This window comes from Anoplopoma fimbria, chromosome 3 (assembly GCF_027596085.1).
Source record: "Anoplopoma fimbria isolate UVic2021 breed Golden Eagle Sablefish chromosome 3, Afim_UVic_2022, whole genome shotgun sequence".
NCBI lineage: Eukaryota > Metazoa > Chordata > Actinopteri > Perciformes > Anoplopomatidae > Anoplopoma > Anoplopoma fimbria.
In genome coordinates, this window is record NC_072451.1 from 3,037,758 (window position 1) to 3,061,840 (window position 24,083).

General features: G+C 37.5%; 1 protein-coding gene across 1 annotated transcript; it reads left to right on the forward strand.

Annotated features, from left to right (window-relative positions):
- The first annotated feature begins 1,332 nt into the window (after positions 1-1,332).
- retreg1 (reticulophagy regulator 1) lies at positions 1,333-23,798 on the forward strand. Its single transcript, XM_054624490.1, has 9 exons — positions 1,333-1,571; positions 3,404-3,510; positions 5,532-5,562; positions 17,420-17,537; positions 18,404-18,488; positions 18,882-19,004; positions 19,243-19,313; positions 20,022-20,145; positions 20,730-23,798. Exons 1-9 carry the CDS (start codon positions 1,381-1,383, stop codon positions 21,245-21,247), a joined length of 1,368 nt encoding a protein of 455 aa, XP_054480465.1. The 5' UTR covers positions 1,333-1,380; the 3' UTR covers positions 21,248-23,798.
- Positions 23,799-24,083: the final 285 nt, after the last annotated feature.

Sequence of the window (24,083 nt, forward strand, 5' to 3'; positions counted from 1 at the left end):
AAGGGGATTTTTTTGAGACAATTCAGACACATAGATATATACAAAAGTTTATATATATATATATATATATATATATATATACAGTACCAGTCAAAAGTTTATATATATATATATATATATATATATATATATATATTATACAGTACCAGTCAAAAGTTTATATATATATATATATATATATATTATACAGTACCAGTCAAAAGTTTATATATATACAGTACCAGTCAAAAGTTTATATATATATATATATATATATATATAGTACCAGTCACCTTCTCATTCAACTACTTTGAAGAATCTAAAATATAAAACATATTCTGGTTTGTTGAGCATTTGTTTGTTTACCACATAATTCCATATGTGTTCCTTCATAGTTTGGATGTCTTCAATATTAATCTACAATGTAGAAAAAAATAAAAATAAAAATAAAAAAAACCATTGAATGAGAAGGTGTGTGCAAACTTTTGACTGGTACTGTAAATATATTATTTTGTGTGGAAAGAATATACATTAAATCCATCCTGTCCTATTAGCAATCTTGTAAACTTCTATAATTTAAACCACTGCTCTATATGCTATATTATTTCCAACTTTTGAATTAATTAACAATTCCAACATTTAATAAATAAAAAAAAAAAATATATATATAGATATATAGATATATATATATATATATAAATAAATAGATAGATAGATAGATAGATAGATAGATAGATAGATAGATAGATAGATAGATAGATAGATAAATAGATAGATAGATAGATAGATAGATAGATAGATAGATAAATAGATAGATAGATAGATAGATAGATAGATAGATAGATAGATAGATAGATAAATAGATAGATAGATAGATAGATAGATAGATAGATAGATAGATAGATAGATAGATAGATAGATAGATAGATAGATAGATAGATAGATAGATATATAAATAGATAGATATATAGATAGATAGATAGATAGATAGATAGATAGATAGATAGATAGATAGATAGATAGATAGATAGATAGATAGATAGATAGATAGATAGATAGATAGATAAATAAATAAATAAATAAATAAATAAATAAATAAATAAATAAATAAATAAATAGATAGATAAATAACATTTAATAAGCAAAATTGCTTTGTTGGGTGCAGTTTATTTAGAACCTTAACCCTGCTTTTTATTTAATGTATAACTATTGTTTTTTTTATTGTCTAACTGATTTTATTCTTACAGTTCTCATCCAAACTAATCTTTTTTATTTTGACAACCAAACCCTGGAAGCACTACCTTGGAACCATCCGGGTACCTTGACGCGGAACTCTGCGCCTGAGGAGCGGCAGAGCGGCAGCGCGGCAGAGCGGCAGAGATCCCGGTCGGTCGTGTTCCAATGCTGGGAGAAACAGGGACCGCGGGCTGCGGGGAGAAGGCTGCAGGGCTGCCGGGGCCGACGAGCCAGGCGCACCGCCGGGAGGAGGCGGCTGCAGGCGGCGCAGGGTGCCGTGTCTCCGGCCTGGTCAGCTGGAGGCAGAGACCGGGCAGGACTTCAGCCGTGTTCGCTGCGGCCAACGCGGCGCTCTGGTAGGCGTCATGACGCAGGGCAGCAGACAGACCATTCTGAGATCTGGTTATTATAGATAGGATAGTTATGGATTTATATTAAAACACACACCTCAGCAACACATCCTAGTAACTCTAGTTTTATTTATTTATTTATTTATTTATTTATTTATTTATTTATTTATTTATTTATTTATCTATTTATTTATCTATTTATTTATTTATCTATTTATTTATCTATTTATTTATCTATTTATCTATCTATTTATTGATCTATTTATCTATCTATTTATCTATTTATCTATTTTTTTTATCTGTTTATCTATCTATGTATTTATTTATCTATCTATTTATTTATCTATTTATCTATTTATTTTTTTATTTTTTTATCTATTTATTTTTTTATTTATCTATTTTTATTTTTAATTTAATCTATCTTTTTATTTATTTAAAATGTTTTTTTATATTATCGGGAATTCTTTTTATTATTATTATTTTGTAATTCTACTTATTTTTTAATTCTACAGCAAAACATCCTAGTAACTCTAGTTTTATTTATTTATCTATTTATTTATCTATCTATTTATTTATTTATTTATTTATTTATTCATCTACTTATCTATTTATTTTTTTATTTATCTATTTTTATTTTTTATTTAATTTAATCTATTTATTTATTTATTTATTTTTAATTCTACAGCAAAACATCCATCTAGTTTTATTTATTTATCTATTTATTTATTTATATATATATTTTCTATCTATTTTTTTATTCATTTAAAATGTTTTTTATATTATCGGGAATTCTTTTTATTATTATATTTTCTTTTTGTTGAAAACCCAAACTTCAGCAAAACATCCTAGTAACTCTAGTTTTATTTATTTATTCATCCATTTATCCATTTATCTATTTAGCTATTTATCTATCTATTTATTTATTTATTCAATTTTTCTTTTCTTTACTCTTTACTCTTAAGATACATGGTGATGTTTTTTTATTTTGTTGGGAAATATTTGTAATATTATTATTTTTTTAATTCTACTTTTTCTTCTTGAAATCCCTTTAGTATAATATGGCTTCTCCAATAATGTATTTAAGGGCATACAATGACTCTTTGTTTTAATTATTTATTTTTTTGGCCCCAATATTGACCAAAATAAATCGTGTTTTTTTATATCTTATGGTGCCACTGTAATATTCACATTTAAAAACAAGAGGTTTCTAAATAGATTACTGTTTGTTTGGAATTGTTTTCAATTGTTTATATAATAAAAGTACTATATTAGTGTGTGTATATATATATACTATTGTATATATAAATGTATATTATCAGATATTATCTTTCACATATTTATTCAACATTTAATGTTTTATCCCCCTAGTCCCTAAACAACATAATTATTGTGGAGAAATACAAATTGCATTTATTTAAATGTATTCTTTGGCCTAAAATCAAATTTAAAAGACAAATAAATACCAGAATCATCCTTAAAAAACTCATTAGGTATATTTCATGTGTTATTTTGGAAGCTCCTCCTCTCTTCATGATCATCTACTGCATTCCAGATGTAGTTTAAAATAAAATAGAAACATGGAATTAACAGAATTAAATAGGATAGAATTTACATTGAAAAATGCTGAAAAATACTATGATATTCATGTAATAAATGTATTGGATGGATGCAAAGTAATCTTCAGTTGCTACAAGCAAAAACAGCAAATATGATGAACTAAAACCAAAATATGAAAGTCTGTTTTTTTTGTCCATTTTTTACAAATTCACTACAAACTTCCTTCATTGATAAACTTGAACTCTGACATCAGTGAAACCTTTGTTTTCGTTTCCCTTCAGGTTCGTGGCCTTCAGCTCCTTCCGGACCTTCAGCCTCCTGGCCGTCCTGCTGGGTCTGCTGGTCGTCATGGTGGCCGCCAGAGACTTCGCTTGGTCCAGATCCAAAGGTAACACCAAAACACCATATATATATATATTTATATTTATTTATATTTATGATATATTTCTATAATAAAATGCAAAATATCCATAATCGTAATATTGTGGATTTTTCTGTGAATTATGATTTTTTTAAAGAAACTTAATCAATTAGTTGACAGGAAAAAATATGTAAATAATCGATTAGTGCCATGAGTCATTTGTCGAGCCAAAAAAGAACTTAATGTATATGCGTCTTTTCTTCATCTTATTTAAAAGTGAACTAAATATCTTTGAGTTTTGTCAAACAGTTGAAAAAATTGATTTTAATACAGAATTTAAACATTTTCTCCATTCATTTTTAAAGTTATTTTCTAAGTTAAGAAATGAAAATGTTATCGTGTTTAAATTTCCTCAAACATGAAAAGTTTAAATTAAACTAAAATGTATACTTTTAAAAGGTTTTGGACTGTTTGGTTGTACAAAACAAGACATTTAACGACATCAAACTGATTTCAGATGTATAAACTGATCAATTAACCAATGAATCCAGAGAATATTGAATCTCTGACTGACTAACTGGCAGCCGTTTGTCCGAGCTGCTCAGACGTCGGGATGATTTCACCCTGGTGACTCGTTAAGTCTGATGATGAGGAGGAGACACAGATGGTGACTCATCAACCCTCCACTCCGCTCCTGTTCAGACAAATCTACTCTTCATGTCAACTTCTTTTATCCAGAGAAAATGTCTTGTTACTTATTTAGAAGAAGAAGCAGCGCTGTGGCTGCGACCCACTTTTACCCTTTAATATTTATTGGTCGTAATCCCAAACGCAGGAGTGAAGCTGGTGCTCTTCAGACATCACTGTCACAGAACGTTCACTAATAAAAGCATGATTACATATCTGAGGAGTTTACAAAGATGGGAACTCGTGTCTAAATGTTCGAGAAACAGGAGGTCTAAAAAAAGTAAATATTTTGCAGCCAAATCAAATTGTTTACAGGATATTATACCTTCTTTTCTTTATAATTTACAATTCATATTACTTCACTTCTTGCCAGTTACACTTGGTGGCTTTTTGTTTTCGACAGTACATTTGTACGCCCTATGGAGGTTTAGAGAATAATGCAACAAATTGTTATTGAGCATAAACGTCTTTATGCAAGCTAGTAGGTGGCACGCCATCCTCGCCACGAGGAAAGCTTTAATGAACACCAAGTAAAAGGAAAATCCACTTTACCACTTTCAGATATTGGCGGTGCTTTTTATACTTCTTATACTAATTATATACTTTATTATATTTTATACTACCGGCATCCTCCGGTTCTAAAGAGTGAATCCAATGCTAAAGTTCCTTAAACCTGCATTCTCTCTCCTGTCCACCAGGGGGCGACTCCTCTGGTTGTATAGAAGTCTATGAGAAAATGACTCTACTTCTCTCTTGATTTATTCCCTCAGTAAACATTGTAAACATGAGTTTATGGTCTCAATCTCTAGTTTCAAGTCTTCTTCAATACAGCATGATGTTCATTTAGTAAATGATGCTCCATTTAGAGTCAAACAGACCATAAAGCAGAAGTCAGCCACAGTTTGCATCTCGCTGTAACCTGCAGCATCTCTGCATCTGAAACCTGCTTTCAGTACTATGAAGTACAACATGTCTATATGCTCTATGTACACTACGTCTGGGGCTGATTTTAATGTTCCAATGAAGGGACATATTAGTTTTACAGAACATACAATACGTTAACAATAGTGTGAGTTTGTCTCTTTCCTGTCTGCACAACCTGTTTAACCACTCTATTCATAAACATGTAATAAATGTACAATGTTGTTATGAGCAGCTATTTAAGTGTTTATGAACGTACAACAATTAAAACTTCTATGAAAACACGATTTATATTATTACATCTACAGTTTTCCTATATTGTCAGTCATTATCTGTTCATACAGCAGCCTCATTTTTTTTATCAGCCATTTTTCTCTCATTATTATGCCATTTTCCGTTGATGTGACCTTCCTGAATAATAGATCTCTTCTTTCCCACAGGAGCTCACTTGTGGCGCAGCATGACGGCAAGGTAGGACACCGAAGTACATCTGAAGTGGATGTTTGTATGTGTGTGTGTGTGTGTGTGTGTGTGTGTGTGTGTGTGTGTGTGTGTGTGTGTGTGTGTGTGTGTGTGTGTGTGTGTGTGTGTTTGTTGGGTTTAGTTCTAGAAACACATCTGAGGGGCAGATATGGGATCAGGGATCATCTCATTGGTTGAGAACAGTTGGTGGGCGGGGTCGAAGCTCTATGTGATCTAATCTGGCTAGAAACCTAAAAATACAACATTAAAGTAAAAAATAAATGAATAGAATAATTAGATGGTGGTTGTTTTTATTTATTTATTAATTAATTAAACATCCTCATATGTCAGCACGCTAGCTAATTCACTTACCTGTATTGACAACACATTTTAGAAATGTTATATTGATATCACACACACTATCCATTAGTATAATTGTTCTTTTTTTGCTTTTATACAGTTATGGTTTAAGTCTGTCTCTCCACATTCATTCTCTTGTATTTTGAGTGTAATTAATTTGCCACATATGAGACAAAAAAGTTGAATTAGACAAGACTGCATTTATATTTCTTTTGGGCTTTAAATAATTTGTTTGTTTTACGTGAATGGAGACAGAAATATATTTTAAAAAATGCATGGTTCTGGAAGTTAAAAACCTTTTTTTGCGAAATTGAGGAAAATGTATCGAATTTGGCAGTTTCCATACAGTGTTCTTAACGAGATACTTCAAAACCCTCATTAAAATAAGTTTTTGGTAACACGGCTGGTGTTTGGTGAAAGTTTGGGTACTTTGAGCTTCGAAAAGGAAAGTAAAACTCTCTTGGAGTCATCAGTATGAAAGATGAACAGCTGTGTTACGAAAACATCTGTTTCTTTTGATTGAAAATTAAAGGTAAAAGTCTGCAGACATTGTAAGATAAAAGACTAGTACAATTTTCAAGGTGCATTTCAGATACAAACAACCAATCACTGAGCTTAAAAGTCTGTTCAATGTGCCGATAAAGATCAAGCTGCTGAGAGAGATTGGGATAAATGTGGGATAAATGCAGCAGCTAAAAATCAGTGTTCCCTTTCCTATTTCAACAACAAAGCATCCTGAATTACAGCTCTTTTACATGGCAACACCTGCTGAGTCTTCTGGGTATTGTAGTATTTTAGAGCAACAATGTCTCAGAAACAAAGCAGATGTAAATTTACAGAGAAGACAAACTTCTGTCCTCTCTATGTGAAATGATTCTTAAACTAAAACTCTGATGACGTTTAAAGATTTCTTAGTTTTTGAATCACACACCAGATAATGTGTGTCGTCGAGTCAAACCGAATGCTCAGACGGACAGTTGGACACTCATCCTGAATCTGCAGCGGACTGTTGGGAAGCTGCAGCCCTGCAGAGCCGATTGGTCACACATGACTGTCTAATCTAATCCTCTCTGAGGCTGAAACCATGTGACGGCTCAGTTTCAAGTCGCAAAAATAATCACACACTCACCTTGTGATACATGAAAAGGTTAGTCGGTTAGAAACGATGGAGTGATGAGGACACTGCTGGGGAAAAAATAAGATTTTTGGATTTTGAGAATAAAGTAATACAATTATTTTTGAATAAAGTAAAGTCATTTTATAACTCTGTCCTAGTGAACAGGTGTTTGCAGTCAGTGTGAAATAAGTGATGTGGAAGACTTAAAGTTTTGGGTTTAACGCACCAGTCATGGCACCGGATTGTGATTAAAGCCCAGTGTCTTATGACTCTTCAGTAAAAGTATGTCATAGGTATGTGTCTGCGTTCTGCTAGGAAGCTGGATTGTTCAAAACGTATACTTTTTTAATATGACCTTTGATGGATAACTTGTGTATATAACAGGAAACTGGTAAATAACCATAGACTGTATATAAGAAGTGGACGTAGTCATCGTGACGTCACCCATTGGTTTGTGGACTGAAGACATGAAGCCTTAAGTTTGGCTTTTTTTCGCTGTCGCCATCATTGCTTTTTTGCAACTGAAGAACAGAATGTCAATCATACTAACCCCGCCCTAAAGCATCCCCTGCTTTATGGTCTGTTTGACTCTAAATGGAGCATCATTTACTAAATGAACATCATGCTGTATTGAAGAAGACTTGAAACTAGAGATTGAGACCATAAACTCATGTTTACAATGTTTACTGAGGGAATAAATCAAGAGAGAAGTAGAGTCATTTTCTCATAGACTTCTGTATAATATGACTTATTTCTGCCCCCTGCTGGTCAGTAGAGAGAATGCAGGGTTTAAGAAATCTTCGGGTAGGCTTCAATTTGCAGAACAGGAGGTTGCCGCCTGAAATGAATAAAATATCCTATTTAACCTAACATTTCACAGATACTAACTGTGCCACCTTTCACATCTATTTCCTATCAACCATTCTGAAATGTCTTTAACATGAAGTCCTGAAAAGTCAGTGAATATTTTTTTATTTCCCTTTAATATTTAGCACCCGCAAATGCTATTCTAATCCATCTGGATGTGACTGATGTGTTATTTTACCACTTGGTGGAGTCTCAGCACATCCAGAGTGTTCAGGTAACAACATGAAAGAGTTTACAAATCCCCAACAAAACCCTCAAACAGACTGTAGTTATTTTGAGTGTAATATTACGGTCGTGGTTATTAATATGCAGTCGATTTATGAAATATTTAGAAAAAAATAAAATAAAGTATGTTGTCTGAATTTGGACAGTTCCTTCTTGACCTTGGAAAAAGGAGTTTGACGGAACAGATCTCAACTGTACCAGCTTTTTCCAGAGCTTTAGACCTTATCACATGTTCTTCAAGACCGTAACAAAGACTACGATAGTTTATTCATCACTCTTGGTCTCTGTATCTTTATCTTATCCCCAAATGTCCTTGTTAATATATCGTGATATGAGACTAGATATGCTGTCACATTATGGATATCGTAATATGGCATAAGTGTTGTCTTTTCCTGGTTTTAAAGGCTGCATTAGAGTAAAGTTAATGTCCTTTTTGGACTTACCAGAATGTTCTAGCTCTTAACTTTGTCATTATGTCCACATTACTGATGAGTATCTATCGAAATAGTATTTAGTAAAAAATATCATGATATTGGATTTTCTCCAAACCGCCCAGAAACCATTCTAGCTGTCTGGAGCTAATGCTTGAAGTTGAAACAAGCTACTGTCTTGTTTGATTTACTTTCACATGGAAACATCATCAACACGGCCACTTGTTCACAGTGAAGTCTCCGGACAATGACCTGCTGTATTCACAAATTGGCTCAATCAGACATTACACCCTTTGTACCTGGGAGCTGGTGGAGTAAAAACTGTTCAATGTTCAACTAATTTGGACATTTGCGTTCTTACATACAGCTCCTCCTGGTGATGTCTAGATAAGCTCAGGGTTGCATTGCATGTTTGAAAAGGGCATTAGGCAATGTGACTTGGCCTGGTTCAAACCCATGGCCTCATTTTGTGTGTTTGTTTTGCGAGGGCGGGGGGGCGGAGTCGGGTGATCCGTTACTCGATGCCAGCCCTGAAGGCTCGGTGGGATTCAGTGGAGGTGACGGGGAGGTGACGGGGATTTGTGGGCGCCAGGCTGGATGCAACACATCTGAGTTATATAACTGATGAGTCCTGGTGAGTACAGGTCAGGGGCATCTCAGAGAGTTTGGGGTATAAGGAGGTACAAACAAACCCGACGAGCTGGGTTTCCATCTCACAAATAGCATCAATAGCCACGGTTAGAAAGACTGAATGCAATGTGGACAATGGAGCGTAAAATGTCTTCAGTATGAATAAAGTCTTAAAGGAGAAGGAGATATTCGCAAAATGTATTTTAAGAGGAATCTAATGATGCCATGACAAAATGAGAAACTCAAGGTTCATTTACAAGCTTTTCATCATTAGATTTAGTTTGTTCAGTTGTCATGAAGATTGACTAAAGCTATATGTTTTGGGCATTTGTTTGCCTCTCATAGAACAGAGAAACTATTTTTTTTTTAGAAAGACAAAACAGCAATTTCAGAGAGAAACAGACAGAAGGGTATTTAAAGGATAAATCCAGGATTTCCAAGTGATTCAGCAGTGAAAACAGGTTTAAAAAGATAAAGATAGAAGCTAAAGCTACAGATCACAGTGTGAAAGTGAACCACCACATCAACTGGAGATCCATAGAAGACAATGAAATGAAGGAACAACACTGTTCCTGTAAAGCCGGGTAGGTCTTTATTTACTGTTACAAGCAACAAAATACATTAAGTATAACTTCAGTAGCTAGCATGGCATTGAAGTGCTAATGCTAGTTATTGGTATGATATTGCACTCCCCTAATGTTAGCTCCACAGGTTTTGGGTAGAAACATAACGTTTTAGAAAAACGTATATCTCTGTTTTAGAAAATGTAACTCCATTCATCTGGTTGATGCTTGACCAGTACCAGTTTGATTCATAATCACCCCCTACCCTGATTTGCATATCTGCTACTAAATAGCTCTCTTTACCCCTATTCCTCCCTTTCTCTCTCTCCCTTTCTCTCTCTCTCTATCTCTCTCTCTCTCTCTCTGTGACATTTCACCACCAGGGTGTTTTGGATTGTGTTGTTGTCACCTGCTGTTGTCTGTCAGAGGTGTCTTGTGGGTAGTTGTAGAGGCTCAAAGCAAGTCCCGGGCAAAGGCTTGTGGGAGATTAGCTGCTGCCCCAAAATGCGAGCTGACAGCTGGGATGTTGGAGCCAACAGTGTGCCTTCCTGTTGTGTGAGAGAGAGTGTGTTGTATCAGATATATAAATTATAAAAATATAAAACTAGAGAGGTGCACTCAGTAGCCTGTAGATATAATATATCTCTGTCCCAAAGTCGTTGTATAAAACACTTCATACAAAACACAAAGGATAACTCACCCAGCTGTCTGCTAGCTTAGTAGTGGCTGAGTCTGGGTGAGGTACTCAGCAGTGTGTGTACTGGTAGTTCCGTTGGCTGTCAGAGTTGACCAAACTCAATGTCGAAAAAAACAATAAAAGTGAGCTGCGTCCGGCAGAGAGGTACTCAGCAGTGTTTGTACTGGCAGTTTCGTTAGTTGTTAGTCAAACACACTGTCCCAAAAAAATTATAATATGAGCAGCAGAGCAGCGGAGAGGTACTCAGCATTGTGTGTACTGGTAGTTCCGTTGGCTGTTAGCGGTTAGCCAAACTCACCGTCACAAAAACTATAAAAGTTAGCTGTGTCGGGCTGAGATGTACTCAGCATTGTATGTACTGGCAGTTCAGTTAGTTGTTAGCCAAACACACTGTCCAAAAGAAAACAATAAAAGTGAGCCGCAGAGCAGCGGAGAGGTACTCAGCAGTGTTTGTACTTTTCCGTTAGTTGTTAGCGTCAACGCCGTCCAAAACAATAACAGTGTGCAAACTGTTTGTTTGCTTTGTTTTCTTCGTTAGTTGTTAGCGTCACGCCCAAAACAATAACAGTGTGCAAACTGTTGTTTGCTTTGTTTTCTTCGTTAACTACGTATGAAACTGGGACCATTTGGCCCGGAATAAAATATGTTTCCTCCCAAATGTAATTTATACCTGGCGAGATAAGTTACTCTATTTTGTATCAGTCAGTGTATCTGTTTTTAATGGTTAAACCAAGTGTCTGACTTTGTCTGACTCCACATCCTATTTCCATCAGCAGTCAACGTAGGTTTCTTTTAGCCATGACCACTAACTTCTACCTAGTAGTCTTTAAATTCAACTAAACCTTAACCCTAAAGGGGGCTGACTAGAAAACATTTGATCACTTTTTAACTTTATTATTAAGTAACTGTTTTAGGTGGTGACTAATCAGATCAGTCAACACTCCTATTATCTTCTGGAGGGCAATGATAAAGAAGTTGTCATTTCGCTTTCACTTGTTGGATTATGAGTGTTTTTCTTCTTACATTTCAGGAAAATGAGATCCCGACTTAAATACATAAAGTCACTATCACCCACCTCACAAATAGACATGACCATCATCTTTGAGTGTGAATATGAAAAGACACGTCATTCTTACATGTGGACAGACGTCAAATGACTTGTATAAATGGATTTAGTTTTTGTGGCTTTGAGGAAAGACTTGCTGTGCTGCTGTTTGGCCCCACAACAAACACAAAGTGTCTTAAGAGTTGTGAAACCTGAGCTGTGTGTGTGTGTGTGTGTGTGTGTGTGTGTGTGTGTGTGTGTGTGTGTGTGTGTGTGTGTGTGTGTGTGTGTGTGTGTGTGTGTGTGTGTGTGTGTGTGTGTGTGTGTGTGTGTGTGTGACTCAGCTGTTTCTCCCCGGCTTGAACTGATTCAGAGGTGTGACTTGAAGCAGTCGAGCCAATCAAATCACTTGACACAGATAGGGGTGGGGGTGTGTACTTAAGAGCAAACCCTCTGATTGGACGGATGCAGACTGGGAGAAAACAAGACAACAAACGGGCCACGAGATCACGGTCAAATGACGTATCAAGTCACATGTAAACACAGTCACAGTGTCGAAACATGTATTGAAATTCCAAGAAAGTATGCAGGTAGTAACTTCCACCTGTTTGACTGTCATAAATCTCCTGCTTCAGAACAATCTTTTGAGATTTAACTTTCTTAAATACAAAGCTTAAATTTGTGAGGAAAATTTGGTGGATTTTGTTACCTTTGGACCGAGCTATGCTAGCTGTTTCCCTCTGTTTCCAGTCTTTATGTTAAGCTAAGTAAGCCGGCTGCTGGCAGTAGCTTCATATATGTCCTACTAATATTAGAGGGGCATCAATCTTCTCATCTGACTCTAAGCAAAAAAGTGTGTTTCCAAAATGTTGAGTGTTTGTGAAACACTGTTTTCAGTCACATGTCCACTATTATCCTGCTGTCCAAGCCATGTCACTGACACAAGATGAGGTGTGTTTGGGAGGATGATGGTGTTGGTGATAGTGGGGTTAAAGTTGTTGGTGGTGGGGTTGAGGTTGGTGGTTGAGGTGGTGGTGGTACAAGGGTTGTTGTTGGAGTTGGTGGTGGTGGTGATGGTAGTATTGGGGTTGTTGGTAGTGTTAGGGTTGGTGGTGGTCGTGGGGCTGATGTTGTTGGTTGGGTTGGGGTTGTTGTTGGTGGCAGTGGTGGTATTGGGTTTGGTGTTGTTGGTGTTGGGTTTGGTGGCGGTGGGGATGAGGTTGTTGGTGGTGGTCGCTGTGGTATTGGGGTTGTTGTTGTTGGGGATGGTGCTGGTGTTGTGGTTGAGGTAGTATATAGGGTGTGGGGTTGGTGGGCGTGGTGGTGATGGGGTTGAGGTTGGTGGTGGTGGTGGTGGGGGTGGTGGTATTGTGGTTGGTGGTGGTGTTGGAGTGTGTTGTTGTTTCTACCCCTGTTACCCCCATCCCCTGTCATCCTGATGGCTGCCAGTTGGAATGTAGTGTGACCGGGTTATTTTTAGACCAGGCCGCTTGAAATACTCCAACCGGGGCTTCATTTAAGGATAAACACAAGCTGCTCTCTCACCGTGTTTGGCTCAACCCTGAGTTTGGCTCAACCCTGAGTTTGTACCGTCATTTTTTTTTTCACTACAAAGACAAGTCCTAGCTGTCTCTATCATATTGACTATCCAGTGTTTGGCTGCCATTATAGCGTCATCAAATCTTCTGAAATTACCCTGAAGCTCTTGAGATGTCTCCAGAAGATCGTGGGGCAGGACTGAGGTATGACTGGAGTTGGGTGTGATCTGTTAAATAATTGCATTTTTGTCTTTCCAGAAAAAATATATCTGTTACTCCTAGCAATTTTTTACTTTAGAGCTTGAAAAGAGTAGTGGTAAAATATGATTTTTTCTTTAATTGGTGATTTGGGTAAACTGAACCTTTAATGCTACCTAATAAGCTATCACATAGGGGACTGCAATCTTGTATTTGTTTGTGTTTGAATTGTGAAATGAGTTTGGCAGTTTAACATACAAACTGTATGACCTCAAGTCATGTGGAGGAAAATTGTGGAGGAAAATTTGACTCATGATTTCAGTCCAAACAGATCAACAACATGAAAGAAATGGCATGGATCTACTTGGAAAGCCATACATAATGTTGCGTCATCGCTACCCATACATCCATAACACTTGTGGCTTATATTACTTGTAGCTCATGGCTTCGTGGACTGGGAAGACTGGCCTTTTGCGAAAGCCTTAACCGTAAACTCAATCAGCTGGCACACTGCTTTCTCACTCCATTAATGTCAGCTCACTGTATATGTGACTGTACGCAGAACATAAACAGGTATTAGTTGCTTCAGAGTCAGGGTTTCTGTGGTATGTACCCACACAGACAGGTGGGTAAACATATTTACACCTCTTCTTTCCAATCACAAGTGAAGAGCTGGGATGCTTTTGCCGCCATTCCTCGCATTGTTTGGTCACGCTCTATATATAAAGAGATAGACGTGCTGCTTCCTGTGTTGTTTCAGAGATTACTGGTCGGGTAAAATGTGACATCTGCACGACAGCTACTCATGTGGTGTCAACACCCTCCTTCCCCTTCTGGGACTCCTCCTAGGAGACGTGACAAGATCCATGTTGAATGTTGGACATTTCATCTGTTGGAATGACGACTGAAGTCTTCGGACTATAGTGAAAACACATCTTGACTGATTGACGGACACACCAGTGGTTGATGACGGTGGTGGTCTGTAATGATCCCGAGTAATGAAACGTGATATATTCTCTTCTCAGTATCCAAAGTGTTCATGGAGCTCAGACAGCATGTGACACAAGGGCTGGAAAATGTCAGGATTTGCACCCCATGTGTATTAGGATGACAGTTATTCTTCTCAAGTTGTGCAGATGCTTCTGGATTAAACTATTGAGGTGGAATTCACATGAAAATCTCTGAGGACAGAGGCAGTCAGAAAGACAGATGTGAATAAATACCAACCCTACATAGAGTCCAACTGTATCTAATCTGTCAATCACATCCTATGTGTTCTTCTTTTTTGTTTTCATTATGGTGCCCGGCAGTTTTGAATCAACTCGCCGGAATACCAGTATTTCGTCTACATAGATGAAAACCTTTGGATACAGCCAATCAAATCTTGAATAAAGCATTTTATCACAGAACTACAACCCACATTAGCTTTCCTGCTGAAGTCTCCTTATCTAACTTAACTTAACAAACATGAACACACGTCTTGTCCTGCACTATAATGAACCCCACCAAACAAAAATTCATCCTCAAAATTTTCACCAATGGCCCTTAACCCTGTCACCTTCCAGGTGTTGGGAAAATAAACTCCAACTACTCTTCCACACTCTAGGTAATCTGTGATGTGGTGAAACTTTACGATACGTTAACTACGAACACTTGCATCTCTTTCCAGGGATACGTCTGTCTTTCGTGGAATGGAGAAACTCTTATCTTTTCTATCACTTACTGCTATAATTGCTTCATGGTATCACTATCACATGTCCGACCCATCATGTTTCCCTGGAAATCAGCGTCCTACGAGGGCCATGTGCCTGGAAGTCGAGAGGGGAGCAGCGGTTTGACCATTCGTCATAGGGGTTATGTGAGACAGGGCTTGGTGTTTGGGTCAGGTGGGAGGGGTGGTGGGTGTATATGAGATACTGTAGTTTATCTTGGCCTCTCGTGCTTGTTCCTTGCACTCTGGCAGATACATGATTAGGGGGGGACGAGGGTTTGGATGGGTTTATGGGGGACATAGGGAAAAAAATGGAAGGGTGGTTTAGTTTTTCTTTCTGTACCAAACAATGTGGTTGAACTGGGATCTTCAAAACTATTACAAACTGTAGTGTGTTTTGGATTGAAGCTGGTAGCCAGTGTGATGGTGTAGTTTTATAGGGACAACCGATAATATATGTTGGTCAGTCCACCCCAATATCTAGACTATTGGACGAATTGCCATGATATTTGGTGAATACATTCATGTTCCCCAGAGTATGAAATGAATCCAGTGAATTATCTCAACAGTTATTAGATTGAATGGCCCAAAATGATGTAAAGACATTTATGGTTGGGTATACACAACAAGGCATGATGAATTTTAGTAGTCTCAAAAATTCCCAAGAGGGGTATTTACTGACTTACTGTATGTCGTAGATCAACACTTTTAAATATCTTAAGCTTGTGTCAACCCACAGACCTAATTTCAGGCATCTAACCCAGACCCCAAAACCCATTAAAAAAACTTAATTTATGATGAGACGAGGGAACTGGAAGTGCAAATAAGATTACTCATTTCCTGGTTATAGGACTCATTCCTGCAGCACTCTATTCTAATGACTTGATTGACTGACATTTCCAACATGAGATTGACATTTGTGGTTTTTAATGACTGAGTTTAAGAGCGTATTTATGTAATTTAACAGCATTTCAACAGACCCCATAACCCTAGCATGAGCCCATTTGTAACATAGTGGACAACTCTTGGAAAAGTAACTTTTCTTATGGAGAGATATACCATCTGTATGACAACAATCACATGTTTCCCAATTAGCACAAGCACCTCCCAGCTGTGTTAACTGGTGGTAACTAGCTTAGCTGTTGTGGTAACCCGATCTCCATGGTGATTTCACAGCAGCTGTTTCCACGACAGCTGCTTTCACAGGACATGTAGTTCCCATCCTCTGTTGGACTAACATTTTGTACATTTTACAATGAATCTGATAAAGGGTTTTGAGGCAGTTACCTTGTCCCTGTTTCATGGTCAGTTCGATTAATTTGATCCGAACCACAGGGAAACTTTTTCTTCAGCCATTAGTATGCTTGAAAATCATAAATTGAATGCTTACAACTTAATATTTGTTTTGTATTTTGTTGGCTAAGAGAGGAAGCAGGACTTTGGTTGCCTCACACCCTTATTTATTTATTGCACATGACATGAGCCACTTGTGTTTTATTTTTATAGCGGTTTTATGTGATGTGAGCACGAGGGCTGACGGTAGACCTTAAACTGGAGATGCTTTTTGGTAAGACCCGATGTGGAGGGGAAAGTTTCATACCTCACCAGATGGCCCAGCAGAAACATAGCATGGAAAGCACGTTCCCATTCCAATTCCCACCTGTCTATTAAGTCATCTCGCCAGTTTTATAGTGGACTTCTAAATTTAGACTATGACATTGCACCGGATGGACTTTTTTCTTTGACTATATTTGATCAATGACACTCAACTGGTATAATTTTAAGCCTCCAAATAATAATCCTCTTCAATCCCCCTCTTGGTCAAGTCAAATGTTAAGACTATTTTTAATGCAAAGTCACTACATACCATATCAGCACTAACATGCTGGACATCTAGACATACAAACAAGTCGAGTCAATTATTTGTTAGGACAATACAAGTAGAGCACAGTGCAGTCCAAAATTTCAAGGTACAATTTTAAAATCTTGACAGCTTTAGGTCCGGTGGTCTCAGAGTCCTGAAGGACACTATTCAGCAGAGATGGAGATTGACAGAATAGGGGATGTGAATGAGTAATAGGGAGGCAATATTAGCCCCAAACACAAATGATCATTATCAGTTCTAAAGTTTACAAGTTTACAAGTTGTATAAGTGATATTTGGTTTAGCAGTAAATAAAGTGGAGAGTCATCTGCGTAGCAGTGAATATAGCGCTGCGACTGATGATTATCGTCATCTTTTATTTATGAATGAATTACTTTTTTGATTAACTGATTGTCTTGTCTATAAAGTCACGAATAATAGGGGGAACTTCACATGACAACTATGAGGTCAGAGAAAGATTTTCTTCATTGTTAAACAAAGCCAGGCAGAAACTCTTTCCAACTATCCACCTTCAAAAAGGTGCAGCCCTAGTAGCATACACTGTCCAGGTGAGTTATCTTTAAGATGACTAACATTGCTTTTCTCTGTCTTTTCTTGTAGCTGGGAGATCATTGACTCAGGTCAGGACAGCCGGTCTGGGACTGGATCTCAGCTCAGCAACTCCCTCAAACTCTTCCTCCAGGAGACATCAGCTTTCAAACAGCAAAACCCTGGCAAGGTGAGCCAGAATCGGACGAAGACCCCTGACTGATCTGAACTCAGAGAAGCATGTGGTTGTCAGGCTTTCGGGCATTTTGGGCATTTTGCCCATCCAGATACAAACAGATTCCTATGACTGGGACTTAACATGTCGGAGCAGGTTATTGTGAAAATACATCCCACTATGTCGCAAACCTCCACTTAGTGAACTTGGTCTGCAATCATGAACATATCCTTAAATTTCAAACTGGAATAAATAGTCCAAAGATGTTTCTTTGGAGAAAGTCTTTTGAAGAAAGTTGAAGTTTGCTCACATATTTTAAGAGGTGCAACTCTGCAACCACTGTGGATTATCATGTAAATGCATTTAATCGTTAGAGATTGGTAGGTAAAATGATGCAACGTTAAATCTTGTTTTATTTTGTAAGATAATGAACTAAACTGCCCCACTGCATGATGAGATTAGCATAACACAATTCTTACATGAGCAGGGTGTCCTTGTGATCATTTTTCTGCATATAAGTGAATAGTTCAACATTCCGGGCAAATACCTGTTTTCTTACTTTGGGAAAATCAATATAACTCTCAAGTCTATGTTTTTTGTATGTGTGGAGCCAGGAAGCAATTAGCTTAGTTTAGTATTGACACTGAAAGCTGGGGGAAACACTCAGCCTGGCTCTCTCGAAAGCTAAAAAAAAAGAATTTGTTTAATCTCAACACAAATATAAATGTAAAGACAAATATTTGTGGTGTCAGGCCTCAGGATTAAGAAAGTTCTCCAAAATGCTGATATTTTACTGAAAAAAATACTGATACTAACTGTTTACTATAACTAACTGACCATTTTTTTGTTATTGTCTTTGTGTTTGCTTTCTTTTCTTCTAGTTTTGCCTGCTGGTTTGCAGTTTATGCACTTTCTTTGCTGTCTTAGGACGCTACATTCCAGGGATTGTTATCTCATATATTCTTGGTGAGTAAACTTTTGCAAATGATGAGACCATTTCTATCATGCCAGAGACTTACAGTATATTCTTGCATATCCAGTTTGTTCTGGTGTTTGTAACCTCTAGTGGACGCTAAGATCTTCTGGGCTCTTCTACAAGTTGGAAGAAAACTCTTTTACTGATATTCAGACCATTTCGTTTTGGTCAGCGATCATAAGAAAGTCACCAACAGCAAAGACACCATTCCATGATTAAATCTTCTGTATCTTCATAGAAAGCATCAATGGCTTTCTACCATTGGTAGTGTCTGCCTTCATGGATTTGTGACTCTTAAATGTTTTCTGGTATGTTAATGTTTTTTTATGGAAGCAAATGCTTATTGTGGCATATTTCTTTTTCTCTTGTTTTCCCCTGTGCAGTGCTAGGCATTTTCCTGTGGCCTCTGATCTCATTTCACGAGGTTGGTTTGTGGCTGAAGCCAGTTCTGCAGAAGCTGGACTTTGGCATCGGGGAATTCCTTCAGAAAATCAAAGAGAACCATGGTGCGTATGAAGCAGGTCAATATGTTGTACGTTAAAACAGTTGTGGCCTCTATTTCTTCCAAATGAACTGAAAATGTAAAAGACTTGGAATAGCAATAAAAGCATTCAGATATTTAAACATAAAAATGTTGTATATTATGTCTGTATATCATGTTCTAACAACCTTGTTCTTTACTTTTTTTATTCAGTTTTGGAATACAAAACTAAATAAGTCAGGTCCATGTTTTCCTTCTTTCAGAGAAAAGACTCATGCAGGCTCAGACTGAGAAGGAAGGCATCGAGTCGGACCTCTCCTCCATGTTTCCCAAGGTTGGTTGCTCATCTCATCTCAATCTAATGAAGCATCTGTTGACTGTGAAAGGGTCCAGTTAGAGATAATTGAAATCCAGTACACATGATCCACGTCAGCATCAAGGCCGGTGGCAAAGTCAATACCAAAAGATTTTGCTCTTAAAGCCAAACATCTGGTTACAGATTACATTTACTAAGTCGCAACATAGAACCATTTATATCAGCATTTTATGAATAAAGTGGATGTAATGCTGAGGGAGGAGTCATCATGCTATTAGGACTGCAGGTAGGGAATAAAGACCTGGACACAAAAATACAGACTCCATTTGGATTTGATTGCTGTGACTTTACTTACGCGTTGTCTTGAATTTCCGAACATTTTAGCCACATCTGGCGGCTTTCATTATTTAGTTTGTTCAAGACTAATCAAACTAATTCTAGAAACTTTCCAGTACGGTGACCTCGTGTTATGTGCTTATCGCAGCACTCAGACTTGAGGCATCTACCTAGAGTTTGCAAAAACCTTCTTACAAGACTTGGCAAGAACACCGCTCTGCTTACTGGTTAAGAGGATTTCTGTATCCTGTGGCCTTCAAGCATAGTGCACACACCAAACTACTGTTTCATAATAGTTTGTCCTCATCCAGTTAGATTATTTTCTGCCCCAGATCAGCTCTCTTATACACTCTAAATTGCGATATATCTCTGTGTGTTTCCCTCCCACAGCTCGACTCCACAGCGTGTAAGGAAATGTCTGTGTCGGACACAGAGGTGTCTGATGTGACGTGGACGGACAACGGTACCTTTAACCTGTCAGAAGGACACACTCCTCAGACCGAGAACTCAGAGGGTACGTTTTTCTGCTTGTTTCCCATTAATAGGCCTTTTTTTGGACCAGAGGAACCATTTCATAGTTGTTAGAAGCCCCATTTTTATTGTGTCCGCACCACAAGATCTTAGAATTATCCTAGTTCTTAAGATGCCGTTTTGAAGTACTTTGTACTTTGTAGGTAGCACACTTATTGAGTGGCGTAGTGTAGTTGTGATTGGTCAAACACATGAGCCAATGCAGCCCTGGCATTTTTGAGAACCTGTTAGACGAGTAATCAACAGACAAGACTGAAAAAAAGCTAACGTAGTAGCACAAAAGCACATCCACCGAGCTGAAGATGCCGATTCTTGCCGAAACAGCAATCATGAAGGCGGTTTTGCTCGGTTTATTTGATTGTGGCACTAAAAAAAGCTCAGAGAACTTGAGGCAAACTCGCCGCAAATGGCGTCATGAAGTGAAAAAAGCCCATGAAAATGTGTAGTTCTCGGTGGGCAATTCCTCTCAGGGAGTTCCCAAAACGATTTGGTCCGAAAAGGCCGAATTTCTTGTCCACTTCTCATCAAACCATGCCTTTTTAAACAATCATTCTTTTTACCTCACAGACCTCGACAGAGAAGAGGCGTTCACTGGAGGCCTTCCAGAATTTCCCTCACTCGACAACGGTACAACGACCAACGGTGACGAGGACGATGACTTCAGCCTCGGCCTTCCCTCACCTCCACCTCAGCTGCTGCTCAAATCCAAGCATACACCGTCTCCTCACAAAGACCTACCCACCGATAAAGCCCTGGAACTGGTCAACCAGATGGCGGGCGACTTCATTGCCGCTGCCGTCACAGCCGCCATGCAAGAGAGAATAGAAGCAGCGATCGGCCTCACAGCGCCAAGCTCCGACTCAGAGCGGTCAAGACTCCCAGATACCACCAGGCTGCTGGAGCTGGCCGAGGAGTCGGACAGCGAGGTGGAGGACTTTGAGCTGCTGGACCAGTCCGAGCTGGAGCAACTGGAGGGGGAGCTGGGGCTGGGGGAGGAGAAGGTCCAGGCCACAGAGGAGGATCAGTCCACGAGTGATAAGCCAGCCTCTCCTGGATTCTTCTCTCAACTCCTGAGACGCCACTGATTGATGAAGAGTACAATCGGCAGGGGGAGGGGGGGGTGTTCTGGTCACATGAGACTGTTTGGGGTTGTGAGAAAATAATTTTTCCATTATAGTTTTTTTCCTGTAGAGTTAACATCAACCATTCAAAACAATTTGTCAAAAAAAAAATGCATGCGAAAGTTACTTTAATCAGATCATCTCAAACTAACCCCGAGGTCAGACTGCACGATATCAGCCAGATAATAGCCCGACCCGACAGATGTCGTGACCAAAAATGGCCACTGGGTGCCACTATTGCTCGTTTTATCGTTGCGGATTGTGTGATAGAGGAAAAAACAACTGATGAGGCACCTGGGACACCACACAACGTCCCAAAGATAAAATACAACTGCGAGGTGTGAGCGTGTCACAAATTGAAAATAATGAAATGTGAAACTCGGAGGAGGGCTTTTGCCTGTCCTATCTGCACATGTCACTATTTATTTAATTATCTATTTATTTTTTGCAACATTAGTTTGGTCCCTTGTTGTGAACCCCCGACAGTTTACTGTTCAACAGTTGTACTGTTAGCCTACTGGTCCATAATGGTCCATGACCAGTAAGATATACGAACATATCGTGTAGTCTGATCCGATTTGAGGACTTTAGGGCTGTTGGTTCTAACCAATTTACTGTAGTTACATTTGTCTTTTCAAAAGCAATTTTTATCACCTAATCACAATTTTGAGATCAATGAAGCATTTATAAAAAAGTATATAAACATTTTTATTTGTGGACAACTATGACTATAATAGCAGGGTTTTAACGGTTCTGAAGCCGAGACCGAAACTGCAACACAAACATCCACAATGTATAACTGATAGAATTAAACAATTAGCAATTAAAATTAAATTAATATTTCATATTCTATACTGAAATCAAATATGAATAACGGCTGTGTTGTATTGTTTCATCAATCATTCATTATCTGTTTATGCACTTAAAATGTCTCTGCTTACACCTAAACTACAGTGTGTTATAAACCGTTTATTAACTATATAATGCTTATAAATGCTTATAATACGTTTGTCTCTGGATTATTCACAAACTATTCAAACTGGTATTGATCTTCTCAACAACTCAATGCAATGAGTAACAACATTTCCTAAAATAGCGAACAGTTCAAACTTCCCAAAAATATTAAACTCCTACATTGAATAGGTAAAAACACAGGTTGAAAAAAAAATGCATTGAGAAGAGCAATATAACTGCAGCAAAATGCATTTTTCACCAGAGACCTGAGGTGTTATTTAGAGTAAAACAATTAGAAAGCATCCTGATATATAATATTAATGTATATTACATCTGACTGCCTTTAGTTTCAAGACTCTCCAGAGTAGCCGGCTCACAACATAACACTCACTCTGACATTAACATTGATTCATCTAACTACATTACCCAGAATTCAACAGGAATTTGTAGACAATCACTTGGCAATCAAATCACCTTTAACGCTCAAAATATTTACTACTTATATACTGGTTGGATAGTTGACAATGAGTATTTAAACATAGGAAACCTTTGTTTTATTTCATTTTTTTTTTAAATTTTATATGTAAGTTATTTTTCATCAAATGTATAACAACATGCAGCAGTTCTCAAATACTATGCATGAAAAATTAAATGTTGTGACATTAAAATATTTAAACATTAAAAAACATTTTACTTCCAGTGCTTTCAGGAATTTTCACATGGCTCATTGTGGTCGTCAGTACGCATAGGGGAAAAAATCTATTTGCATTTTGGTCATCCTCTAAATCAAAATTGAAAGTTTTTGGCTATAGAGTTACTTTGCTAGAAAGCTACTGCACCAATCTCACAATGAAGAAGGAGTTCCATCCTCAGGAGCATCGTGATAAATAATCTGATAATATAAGCAACCAAGCGACCCCATGAAGACCTCTCTTCCTCACATCGTACGGTGATCCAAAAAAGTCAAAATAAAGTTTTAGTGCTGAAAGTTAAATGTTACGAGATGGCTTATTTCCTTTTTGCACCTTAGTTATGATTTAACGATGCATCCATGTAGAGCAGTCTGCTGTGTCGAGCATCAATGATGGATTCACAGGATGAAAACGAAGAATGATTGGAATGTTTAATGAAAAATGCCTTGTATATTAAAATACATTGTTTTCATGATAAAGACACACAGCATTGTGTAATGTATCCTCTTGAATGAATCATGTATTGCCTTGTATTAGCATAAATCTAACAATGACATATTTGTTTATCAGTGCCTAAGAGGACTTTGTAGTGGCTGCAGTTCATTTCTAGCTCTCATGTGATAAATGTATAAGACAAAGAATATTCCAACTTCTGAATAAGAGTTCATGCAGGTTCAGGCTGCACTAAATAAGTACATTTTTTAATATTTAGTTAACTGATAGAATGATTAATGTTTTTAGTTATTTTCCGGCGGTATCGTGGTGGCTTCCATGTATTTGTCTAAAAAATGAAAAGTCCTTTGAACTTAGTTCCAAAGAAATGCATTAAAAAAATGTGCTTTTATGTAATTAAACTCAATAAAATGTTGCAACACTGTCTGTAGATTCATTTATTTGATTTTTGTGTGTTTGTGAATGCAGCTGTATTCCTCATGTCGACTACACACTTGGTGGGTGTTTTGCTGAGGACCCAAAGAAGTGCCGTGTATTTATAAGTAGCACATTATGTGTAGTGTAATGAGAGGGGACCCCTATTAACTGTTACACTGCTGAACGGCATGCTGGGTACGGCAATTTACTTTATCATTAGTTTGTGCTAGTTAATAAATAATATTTTTTTATCAAAGAGATGATAGCAATTTAGCATTTTACAT